The sequence below is a fragment of the Ctenopharyngodon idella genome, chromosome 7 (genome assembly GCF_019924925.1).
Source record: "Ctenopharyngodon idella isolate HZGC_01 chromosome 7, HZGC01, whole genome shotgun sequence".
Lineage (NCBI taxonomy): Eukaryota > Metazoa > Chordata > Actinopteri > Cypriniformes > Xenocyprididae > Ctenopharyngodon > Ctenopharyngodon idella.
The window spans coordinates 8,780,125-8,792,392 of record NC_067226.1 but is presented as its reverse complement, the minus strand read 5'-3'; the positions used below and the strand labels follow the sequence as shown (position 1 = coordinate 8,792,392).

The 12,268-nt window shown below is 38.8% G+C and overlaps 1 protein-coding gene across 3 annotated transcripts in view; it reads left to right on the top strand.

Moving 5' to 3' along the window:
• uacab (uveal autoantigen with coiled-coil domains and ankyrin repeats b) overlaps positions 1–12,268 on the top strand; it is a 53,525-nt gene that overhangs the window by 21,684 nt on the left and 19,573 nt on the right. For 2 of the 3 annotated variants that reach the window (XM_051900342.1, XM_051900341.1), the window contains 2 exons: positions 6,246–6,376; positions 12,152–12,240. In XM_051900342.1, coding sequence (XP_051756302.1) covers positions 6,246–6,376; positions 12,152–12,240 — 220 coding nt within the window. Of the gene's footprint in view, positions 1–4,837; positions 5,283–6,245; positions 6,377–12,151; positions 12,241–12,268 lie in introns of those variants that run through there. The other variant, XM_051900343.1, reaches the window with a different exon arrangement.

Here is a 12,268-nt window from a genome sequence, read left to right as displayed (position 1 = left end):
GTGTGGTTGCTTTTTTTTTTTTTTTTTTTTTTATAAAAAAAAGAGGATATTCCTCCAGTATTCTTTGCTTAAGGCTTGTGATATCCAGCTGTGAGATGTTTTTGATGTGGAATTAGTAATGGAGTTGGCTGAACTCCAAGAATCCAGTTCTTTCCCTCTCTTCCCACCTTCAGCAATTCCACCCTCTACAGTCGCATGAGAGGGTTACGTCTGCTTCCAGAACTTTCTAAATTCAGCGTGACCGTGCTCTGCTCCACTCCACTCCAGGGGGGCTGATTCAACAGCAACTCATCCATCTGTGGTCAGTGCAGCACTATGTGGATGACATGTCACAGGTTCTGATGGGACGAGAGATTTTCTGTGTAAGAAGAGTGGGGGGAAAAAATGACCAAAACAGATGTAAATGTCATGTGATGTCATAGCTGCAGGTGCCCTTACGGGGAGCAGCAGAGAAGATGAGTCTGTTGAGTGAGTGATTTCAGCTTAAGCCATTAATCCTTCGTAGTTGTCAACATATGGCCCTGGGCTAGTGCGGGTTAGTAGTTAAAGCACTGACACGGTTACACGTTTTTGTTTTGTTTTTGTCATACTTGATCACTCTCTGTCACACCCATAATAACTGCTTGCTTTTGCGCAATCTCTGATTCTCTCTCTGTGTTATCCTAGTATATCTGGACACATGTATCTATAGCTTTCTTCTGTGTGTCTTGATTTATGGCCATGTGCGTTTGCTGTTGCCAGGCAAGACTTTGTGGGTGTGTGTGATTTGGGATGAGGGATAGGGTTTCATTTTTACAAGGTGTTGACATGAGTTATAACACATAGAGTCATCCAGACTGCCCGGCAGCCAAGATTCAACCTAGATACATTGTCCAACCAGAGAACTTATTACTTCATACCCCGTTGGTCTTATTAACCCATTCACATTGAAAACACACCATAGAGAGTGTGTTTTTCTTTAGATTTCATGGGTGCATGTTAAATCAACACTAGAAATGTGACACACCCTATTACTCAACTTTATCAACAAACCAACCTGTTTGCACCTGTCCCTTGTACGCAAATGTATTTTAGTCATGCATTATACACGCGTCTACTATACCCAGAGGTTACTCTTGATGAGTAAATGCATACAAATAGGGGATGTTATGATTTTGTTCATTTTTATTTTTTTCTGGAACAGAAAATGAGTGCACTGATCTTTGCAGATGTGATTACAGAGAAAATGCTAAGGTAGTTGAAAAGTTCTTGATGTAGCCTTAAAGGGAATGTATTTTTTTGGGGGGGGCTGTATGATTGTTTTAGCATCGATATCACGATGTGCACATCTGCGATAGTCGGATCGCAGGATGTGTGATGTGAAGTATAGGGCTCGAAGTCGATCCGTACAGACCAGGCATCACGGCTCGAAACGCACATGATTCTCGGATTAATTGCAAAGTTTAACCATCATAGAGCGAAAGTTTATATTTTGCACGTTTTTTTGGTCCTGTCAGTTTAAACATTCAAGCAATTTTAAATCATTAGAGTGCAAAAAGACGTGAAAGAGAACTCGTGGGCTGTTTTCTGTGCGACAGACAGCACACGAACACCAAATTTCGTTCTCTTCTATTTGTGCTTGAACGGACACATACATGCACAGTTATGTCAAAATGCTCGTCTCGATGAGTATCCTCATGAACACAGTCTCTTATAAGCTTACATGAATGTAAACAATTGAGAAAGAAAAAGGATGCATATTATATTGGATCCGTGCATTCAGTCTTAAAGTGATTGCAGTCTAATATTCCTGCTGCTTTCTGTGTCATTAATGTTAATCAAACCCAAAAACAAGAGGAAAAACATGTTTGTAGATTTAACAATGATTAATTATATATTTATACAGAGAAGAATATGCAGTGTTATTTTACATTTCTTTCAGTTTCTGTACCTGAATACTGTTAGACTTACCTGACAAACATGAAGCACTGTTTATTTCATTTGTATCTTTGTTCTGTTGTATTTAACTATGCTTGTATTCACTTCCCCACAAAATCATCCTAATCATTCTAGAATGATTAATTCCTTCCAAATAGATCTGGTGAAATCGCACTATGTATCGCAGAAAAACAGAATATCTCAAGTCAGTTTTTTCCAATATTTTTATTTTATTCAAAAAATATAAATTCTTTTAATCATCCTAATATTGTTCCAAGCTTGTATGACTTTCATGTGAAAATGTTTTAACCCAGCTCTAGTAAATGATCACAGAATTTTAATTTTGGGCTGAACTATTCCTTTAATTCAGTGGTTCCCAATCTTTTTCTGCAGGGCCCCTCCTTTTGTATATAATTTTTTTTCAAGCCTGCCACCAATATGCATCCACATAAAGACAAATATGTCTCAAACATGACCTTGCTTGCAAAATCCTATACATTTTAAAAAAAACAAAAAAAAACATTGTAAATACAGTACTACAATAAATCAACTTCAGTGGGCTTCTCATTGTGTTTGAGATGTGAAGTCTCTAAGTGGTGTTATAATTTGCTCAGCTTTGTTCTAGAACGGACAAATTCACACAAACTATGTCAACATGCCCATCTTGTCGAGTATCCTAGTAAAAATAGTAGGTTATGTCTTAAGTGAACTTAAACACATGAGAAAGAATGCATGTGTTCAGTATCAGTGTACTGGATTATGTCTTAAAGGGAAAGAAGCCTACTATTCCTGCTGTCTGTATGTGTTTTTAATGTTAATCAAACAAAAAACAAGGAAATCACTCACTGCTCTTGACTGAATAGCTTTTGTAACTCAGTCTTCTCACAAACTTGTCCATGCTTAGTGCAGAATGATGCACGCATAATTAATTTATATTTTTACACAGCTCCCTGCTGTACTCTCACTCAAATTGGTACGGTGAGTCCTCTTGAGATAATGTCAAATTAATATTTTGTGTTCAATTATTTACTTATGTGAAAAGTAGCTGCATAATAACTGAGAATTTCACATTAGGGTCTTGTATCACCCTGAAGAGGTTTCTTTTGCATAACCATCTGCTGACCTTACAATATCCCTTAGCCTTGTCATGATCGGTATAGCCACTAAATTTGGCCGATCTCTTGAACTGATCGCAATTTGATGAGGTAAACCCATAAAAAGTTGCCGCCGGCACGCATGTAAACAGTATACAGATTTTTTTGCCACGTTGTGCTTTGTAACATCGCAAAACATTAGTAAACCATAGTAAATCACACAGCTGAGTAGTTTGTCTCGATTTAAATGAGCCCACACACAAAAACATGATGCGAGATCTTGAGAAAATCCTTACTGAGTGACATGACATGCTGCGTGGCTAAAGCTATAGGACTTCTGGGATCCGGTCGTATAGGACTTCAGCGTCACGATCATGGCACAGTGTTTCCTAATGTCATTTGAAAGTTCAGTCAGTGGAAACTGGATCTCGGGTATGGTGGGTAGGGTAGGGACGATGTGTGGACATAGTTTTACAGCTGGAGCGCGATTGTATTAGATCGATTGCTCCGATTGACAGGTCTTGATTTTTCTGTGCACCATAGAATAGGAGCGCACAGCTGAAACAGTGCTGGAAGATCATCAACTAAGCCAAACTTGATTTTATGACCCGTCATGTTTACTTTCTAGTAGTCATCATGTCAAGCATGAATAATAACAAAATAAATAAATAAATTACATCACTTTTTCTAGGGTTTTCCCAGCAGTGTTGTAACATAAGAACCTCCAATCATGATCAAAATCTATTTTCTTCTTCAAAAAACAAACAAACAAACAAAAAAAACAGACACATTTACGTACTTTATATGGTCTTGCTCTTTAAGATGGCACTGATTTACAGTTGCGAGGTGTTTATAGCCTATCCACCCAGTGTCCTCTGCAAAAGACAAAACAAAACAGAAATAGTCTTACACATCCACACACTCTCTATTGTGCCTATTTAAGGGACTAGACCCTATATGCATCCATTTCAGTTTCATTGTTTCTATGGGACAGAGCAGGTTTTGAGAGTCGATACCCTACCCAGCACCCCCATATGACATGCTATACTATATGTGTGGGTATTCTCACATGTATGCTGCTGTTATGGGTGGGGGTAGGGGGGGCATTTTAAGGGGTAACCGAACTCCCTCACTGGTGCTGGTGTGAAAATCAAACGCATCCCTGCTGCCTTTTGATCCACTTTCAAATCTCTCTCCTACAAAATTAAAAGCTGACGTCTTGCCTTTGGAAAAAGATATTTTGCATAGTGTTTGTCTTGCAGATACAGAGATGGCAGGGGGCGATTGTAAACGGGCTTCCAGGCTCCATATGCCAGAGAGCTGATCGTTAAAATCCAACACCTAATCTTGCTACTGTGCGCTTCAGCCGTCAGCTCAGACCCCTCCCGGTGTGAGTGAGACTGAAAGCGTCTCGTCAGACCGCCAGATGATGACCTGGTCTGGACCTGAGACTTTAATCTCCCAGAGATTAATGGTTGTAGCTTTATGAGCGGCCGTGGCTGCGGAAGGGGATACGTGTGCCGGCAGCACTGAGGTTCCTTTCGTTTGGCTGGCCTTGTTGCTCACGGGTGTCACCGTAATGGTTACTCATGGACTAGATATGCTAGGATGGTTTATTATTAGCAGTTCTACCCCAATCAGTCATTGGAGGAAGGACTGAGAGTCAAAAATAAAGAGGTAACGACTTGTCTGCGTGCTGTTTAGAGGGATATTTTAGACATGGAGAAACTCACATATTTACCGCCAGAGGTTGAACAGCCTTGCTATTTGGCATAAAGGAGCAAAGCAGAAAGAGACAGAAGTAGAGGAGCAGGGAACTGAAAGCAGCCTAGCCTATCTTTTTACGATAGAGCCTGTACAAACAGGAGGACGGTCTGACAGAGAGGGGAAGAGTCAGACTCAGCCCCAAAGGAGGAGCTGCTGTCCCGGGGCTGGTCCCTGTGCTACAGTGGCTCTCTTTCTGTGTGTTTGCATCGTTTCTCATGCCGTGATGAAGTCTCGGGGAGAGGCTGTGGGCTGGAGAGAAGTTAGAGGACCCTGCCGAGATTTCTGGTCCCCCTGCGAGGCGCAGGCTGCCTGCTGGAGAGGGGGATTCATCTGAAGACCACAAACACACACACAAACACTCGCTGGCTGAGTGTTCATTTTGTCGGACAAGAAGAACTTTTTCTTTTCTTTTTTTTTTTTTTTTTTTTTTTTTTAATATACTTCTCCACACTGCAAAGGACCACCAAGATGAATCGATGGCTCAAATGCACCTCCATGTACTTTGTAGGTATCAAGAGATTCTTAGTAGTGATTCTCCCTTAAACTTTGCTGGGCTCTGTTCTTTTTGTCTTAAATGCAAAGCTTGGGGTGAGAGAGGCTGTTATTTTATCGTTTGTGTGTGTCTCTGTGTGTGTTTTGCTTCTGTGAAAGAGTGACTTATAGCTTTCTCCATAAATTCAAGGAATACAGGAATGCTGCGGGATTCTTTGGAGAGTGAATTATTGCTTGAGGTCTTTGGAGCTTAGAGTTCTTTTGAACAGCTTATCAACTTGTGTGATCATGCCAGGCTTAAAAGCATCTTTTGTTAATGCAATAGTTTTTTTTTTTTTCCCTCACTTTTTTATTTTTTTTATTTGTGAAATGTGCATTGAGACAAAGTATGTATTCCCTCATGTTATTTTAATATCAGTTCTTTACTTTCCCAGGTGACTTCAAGCCTTTTAAAAAAAAAAAAGACATTTAACATCAAATAAACATTTCCTTTTAGATGCAGATTTCAGATATAGAATGTATATATCATATATTCGTGTTTACCATACATCTCGATACTTTATCGAAAGTATGCACATTAACAAAAAAACAAAAAGAAAAAGAATGGCCGTGTAGAAGTAGGGAGTGATCTTTCTGTACATCATAACATTAGTTTGTTAAAATTAAATCAGGCCTCTGGGGTCTTACATAGTAAACCGATTTTTCCAGTTTATCATTGGCATCTTTTTTATTTTGTAAAGACTCCAAGCCTTTCATTACCTGTTGTGCTTTTGAATATTGGAATATGTGGTGTACAAGAGTTGTTCACATTCCTTCATTCAGCTAATTATGCTAGCAATTGCCACCCTGTTCATTAAAGGAGTCATGAACAATAGTTGTCACTTCAGGAGCTTTATTGAACATGACACTGCTGTCTTTGTGTACTATATATGCTGATGTTATGAATGTGCTGATCTCTCTCTTTCTATCCTTTAGAACACAGACTGGAATAAGTATGATGACAGGCTGATGAAGGCAGTGGAGAGGAGGGAGGTGGACAAGGTCGCAGCAGTGCTTGGCAAAAAGGGCATCATCCCCACCAAACTCGATGTAGAGGGCCGCTCTGCGTAAGTTCCTGTCACTAGGGATGGGTCACTCATAATGGTCGACTAGTCATCCAACTGACTAGGCTATTGTTAAGGTCAACTAGTTTATCCAGATTTGTATGTGTGAGCGTGTGTTTAAGAAAGCATGTTAAGTTAAACAGTCCTACATTTCAAAACTTTTTTCCAGAACCCTGTGTTCTGATCCACTTCTTTGCGTGTTGTCTAACTGTTTAAAGGGGACATCGTATGCAAAATTCACTTTTACATGGTGGACATAAATGTGTGTTGGCAGTGTGTCTACACAACTACCCTATAATGATAAAAATCCACCCAGTGCTTTTTTTTTTAATCCCCACAAATCATAAGCACTTTGTCAGATCAAGCCGTTCACAGATTCTTGGCAAAGTGACGTAAATTTGCACAGGCCCCTCTTGACGAACACTACCGTTTTAGCATAGACCCACCCTGAGTGAGCTGTAAACAGACAGTCCGCCATTGTTTCGAAGCCGCGCAGGTGTAGACAAGAATGTCTCCTAAGCAACTGAGGTGTTTTGTTATTGGATATAAGAATGAACATAGCAGTCGTCCTTTACTCTCGACATCTGAGCCGCTGAGGACGCAGTGGATTCATTTTGTTTTTGAAGGGAATGCTCCCCCGGATCTACCTATATGTGTTTATATCTGCGCTAAAAAGTTTGTTTTGCTAAAAAGTTCCTGAAGGATGGACAGTACCTCCAGAAGACGTGAGTAACGTTATAGATTTTAGAACGTTTAGTCTTTGCAAATTGCCTTTCGTAATAATGTGCTAGTTAGCAAGTGCCACGACGAATGCGGCTAAAGTTAAAGGCCAGTTCACACCGCACAGATAAACGCCAACAAACACCAACAAACATGTCTTTTGGAGTTTGTTGGATCAGGACACAGCCTCTGAAATGAGACGCAGCTAGTGTGATACCCCTGTCGGCGTCTGTTGCCATTGGTTGGAGTTTGGTTTGACCCAACTGAACATGTATAATCGGCGTTTGTTGGGTCGGGGAATATCTGAGCAGTGTGGTATGATTTTCCAGCAAATGACAACAAACTCTGACGTAATCTGACCTGGCCACAAACCGTTGCCATGACGATGAGCAAGTCCCTTGCAGAGATTGCTGTTTGATCGCGCCGGCGCCTCACGCACACACAACAAAGTACTGCAAACGTGACATCGCAGCTTGTTCATGATCAAAATAATACAGTCGAACAAACATATATGTCGTCATTTCTATGTAGAACCTTCTCACTGTAATTCATAACTGCACGTTTAAAATGAACAATGCATTAAGGCGATCGTCGTATTACAAACTGTGTACATTTTATGTAAAGATAACATGGTAACACTACAATAAGGTTTATACAGGTGTTAGTTAATGACTAAAAAGTAATTTTCAAATGTAGTTTAATCGTTTTTGAGCATTTATAACTGCATAAATAAGAATGGTGAGTTCAGTGCAATACCTGCCAAATAGTGTTTACAGCCTGCCCACAGATAGGGGTGGGGTGAACAGTAGCTCATTATCATTTAAAGGGACATGCAAACAGCTCGCTGTGAACAGAGCTGTTTTTGACGAGGTAAAAAGGGTGTTTTTTTACACAACCATTTAGAAATTTTATATTTTACATTTTATACTAACTTGTGGAAAATTGTTATCCGATGTCCCCTTTAACATAAGAACACGTCCCTAAGAAACGTGGCTGCTCTTGGTGGGATTAACCCAAAACCAGCCTAATTATACAGGGCACCCTTAAGACAGATTAATAGACTAGGCAGCATACCAATTAGTCTGCTTTGAAAATATGTCGTTTTGCACATCCCTGTCTGTCACATACAGTACACAAACTTCAGGATTATTTATAATATTTCGTCATGTCACACACTTGGACACTCTTTAGATCTGCATATTTCTTAAACCTGTAATAAAGTGTTCTGTATTAGTATAGGCACATTAGTGTGACAAGAATTTTCATTATAGGAAAAAAATGATTTCCTGTCTTGATTATAATCAGTCTTGCCCAAGGGTTTTTTTTTATGCATATATTTGCATTTAATAATATTGCTTTTGTTTATACATTTGTTTGTTTTTGTTTATGCTTTTATTTTTCATTTGTGTTTCGTAATTGGTAATGATGATGATTAAAAATGAAATGAGTATTTATAAGATCATTTAAAAAAAATAATAATAAATTGCCACTTTCTTTAATATTGGTTGTAGAAGCAAACTTGTTAGTTATAGTGTGCTTAAGAGCATATTATTGTGAACTACTTGAAATGCTTTGGTCTTTACAGAACTTGATAGGCACTGATAGGCCTATGTTTTTGTCCAAACTGGGCTGAGGCATTTTGTGCCTGACCAAAGGTTCAAGTTAAGATTGGAAAACATGTTGTGGTCAGAGATGCTTGACCAGGCGCAGAAAAGAAGAACCCAGAACAGCCTGGGCCTCCTGGGCTGGAAGTGGGTCTTCAGTGAGTAAATCTATGCTTGTGTACACTGACTAAATTTAGGAGCTAGGAGTTTTTGCCCTCCTAAACTCATGTTAACTGCTTATGTAATCTTCTGAAAGCTCCCAGTCCAGAGAGCTTTAGATGATGCCCCTTTATTTTGGGATGAATGCAAGAAAAGTATTTTAGGTTAGAGGTGAATCGTTGAACCCTGTTTTTCAGTATCACTGATTGATGTTCCACATTATTAAATGACCACACAGTAGACTTCAACACTATCAGATCAATTGCATCTTTTCCTGTTTTAGAAAGCCAAGCTGGGCTCCCGTCCATCCCTGATGTTTTTACTGCCTTGACATGGTGTATGTAGGGCATAGATGGACTCATTTCAGCTTGATTTAACCACAGCTTTGTTTCATTCCCTCATTTAGTCCATAAGAGTCTCCTTTGTGTATTTTTGTCATAGTGTGAGATTCTTCTTGCTCAGTTGGGTGGAGATGAGTTTGACTTGTAATAAGGTGCTAGAATTTCTCAGGACTAAATCAAGTGCATTCGCCGCCGTCATAGTCGTCGGGTCGGCGTTAGTGTAACAGAGCTCAATTAATAAACACCAGCCTGTTATAAGAAACATGCTTGTGGACGTCTGTGCGCCCTAATGGCTGCCAAATGACCTGAACATGAGTGTATGCAGCTTTTTTGTGCAAAGTGGAGTACACAGGTCACACGTTGACTTTGGATTTGTGGAAATCCTCCGTTCATATATAGCAGGACCCCACATGCAGACTGTTATTTTCCTCACCGGTCAGAATAGCTCTCAGGGAGGGCAGACCACAGGGTTTGTAGGGTGTAATCCAGTAGTTCTGGTGGGTAAATTGGTAACCTGTATTAGTACAGCATTTTGGCCTTGTGGGAAGATGAAAATGAGCAGATTTCACTGCGTGTTGTTTATGTATAAAGAGCATGGCATGAAATACACCTGCTTGGAGCTTTCTAATGGATGGTTAGTTCACAGGAAACATAGACTAAGCCTTCCTGCTATGACCATGACTTTTGTTTCTTTAACACACCCACTTTTGAAAATAGATTTATCCAAGATCTGTAATTAACTCTTCACAAGTGCCAAATGAGAGTACAATTGATTTTGATGAGTAAATAAGTTGACCAGTAACTTCATTAGGAACTGAAACATAATATATATAGTTTAAATCAAATTGCACAAATGACCATCTGCCCCTCGCTGATGTTAGTGAAGTGTCTGTTACAGCTCACACATCTCCTAATAGCTTTCAACTTAGTGGACAATTTGGTGACACTATGACCCATCCTCTTTGTCAGAGAATACAATAGAAAATACTAGAAACATGTTACAAAAGTTTACAATAGAAAAACATTGAAATACTTCCTTTTAGCAAAAGGAAACCAAAAATATTGTTCTTTTTTATTGGATTTTTGTCTTTTAAAATGCTGTATATGACAGCTGAGAAGCAAAAGGAAAAGTACAGGAAGAGAAAGGGGGAATGGGAATTGGTTTAGGACCCCGGCAGGACTCAAAACAGTGGTGTTATTGTTAACTAAATTAGTTAACTTAAACTATTAAAAACTTCATTTTCAGTAATTGAAATTTGTACATAAAACATTAAATGAAAATCTTAATTTTCAAAAACCTAAACTAAAATTAGAAATGCTGCCTTGGCGACTAACTGGAATATAAAATACAGAAATATGTAAAAATGAAAACTAAAAACATAAAATTCAATAAAAAAATTAATAAATGCTGATCAAACAGTATATACATAATACTAAAATAACAGTCATCCGGGTCCCTAGAAGCATTTGAGAGTATCACATTACCCCATGTCTTAAAGGGCAGACTTTTATATTAATTAATTAATTTATTTTTATTTAAAAACATTATATTGAAAACTAATGCAAAATGCATGAGCAGAAAGAAATATTTATCTCTGGTAAATTTTCTCAAAGAAAATTTTGACTCTGAATACAGACAGCAATTTCTCTGGAAGGTCAGATAATTCTTTTTGAGTTAATGAATGTTTTGCTGCTTGAGGCTTTTAGGTACCAATGAGTCTTGAGTTCATTGAAGTATTCAAATTCCTAATGCATTCCACATTTATCAGATATTCAGATGTTTTGAAATGGCTTTTGCTGAACTGCACAGACTGGGTCAGCATGCAAAAATCTTGTTTTGAATTCAAACTGACCCCCCCCCACCACCTCTCTGGCACCTCTAAAAATACATAATGTATCTTGGAGCCACAGATATGCGAGTCAGCCAAGGAGTTGGAGCCAAGCTAGAATGACATGTCTGGGTCTTCATGACCATCTGAGCCCTTCAGTCTCTTCTAACCGCCAAGGGTCACTTACCATAATAACAGCCACCTTCTTTCCATATACCTAATGTTATTGCTATGTTATTTTTAACTATGAAATCATATTTGCAGGAACCTGTAAGAGCAATGAGTGGTGGCTCCCTTTTGCCTGGAAATTGTGTTCTAAAATTTAGATTAAATTTGAAAGAATCAAATGTAAGTTTGTAGTAGTGGAACAATGTTGTTTTGATGGCTTGCAAAAAAGCTATCATAACTAATGTATGAATTTTCGTAAAAATAAAGTTTAAAAAAGTGATTTGCACTAGGTATTGTGATGAGTCACCACATTGCTGAAATGGTATTGACATCTTCTCTGTCCTCAGTTCTAATAATAAGACTTTTTTTCATCTCAAATTGCCACCCATCCATCTCTCCATGGGTGGTTGTTTGGGACAGTGTGTGGAGTTATCCACAACTTCACATGTCGAGCTTCAGGTCAGGGGCCTGTCTACATGTTTGACTTCTTACCATCAACACTGTCTTAAATAACACTTTCCAAACACAGGTGAACATCTGCATGTCTATCCTAACAACATGTCTCAGAGGACATTCACCTCTTTTAACTGAGATCAAATTTTTATCCATCTGAATTTTATCTAAAGTTTTTTTTTTTTTTTTTTTGGTCTATCCTGAATCTTGCATGAATGTGAATAAGTTAAATATGAACATTACCTTGCATCTAAAGCAGTTATAGGCACTTTAAGCTACATGGCCAGCATTACGATAATGAAAATATATTTATGTGAGATATGTATGAATAAAAAGTATGCTTATGTAATGTAAAGTGAAAGGTTTTGCATGCAGATGCATTTAAGAGGAGAGAGAGTGGTAGTCCTTTCTGCCTCTACAGTGCCGATGATGGTGGTAAGAGCAGGCATCCATTTTCAGCATGCACTTATTAATTATTCTCTATCTCTCTCTATTTTTCTCCAGGTTCCATCTGGCTGCCTCTAGGGGACATCTCGACTGCCTGAATCTCATTCTTAATCATGGTGTGGATATCACAGCCACGGATGCCACAGGTGAGGATGTTGCTCTAGTTGAGTGTGC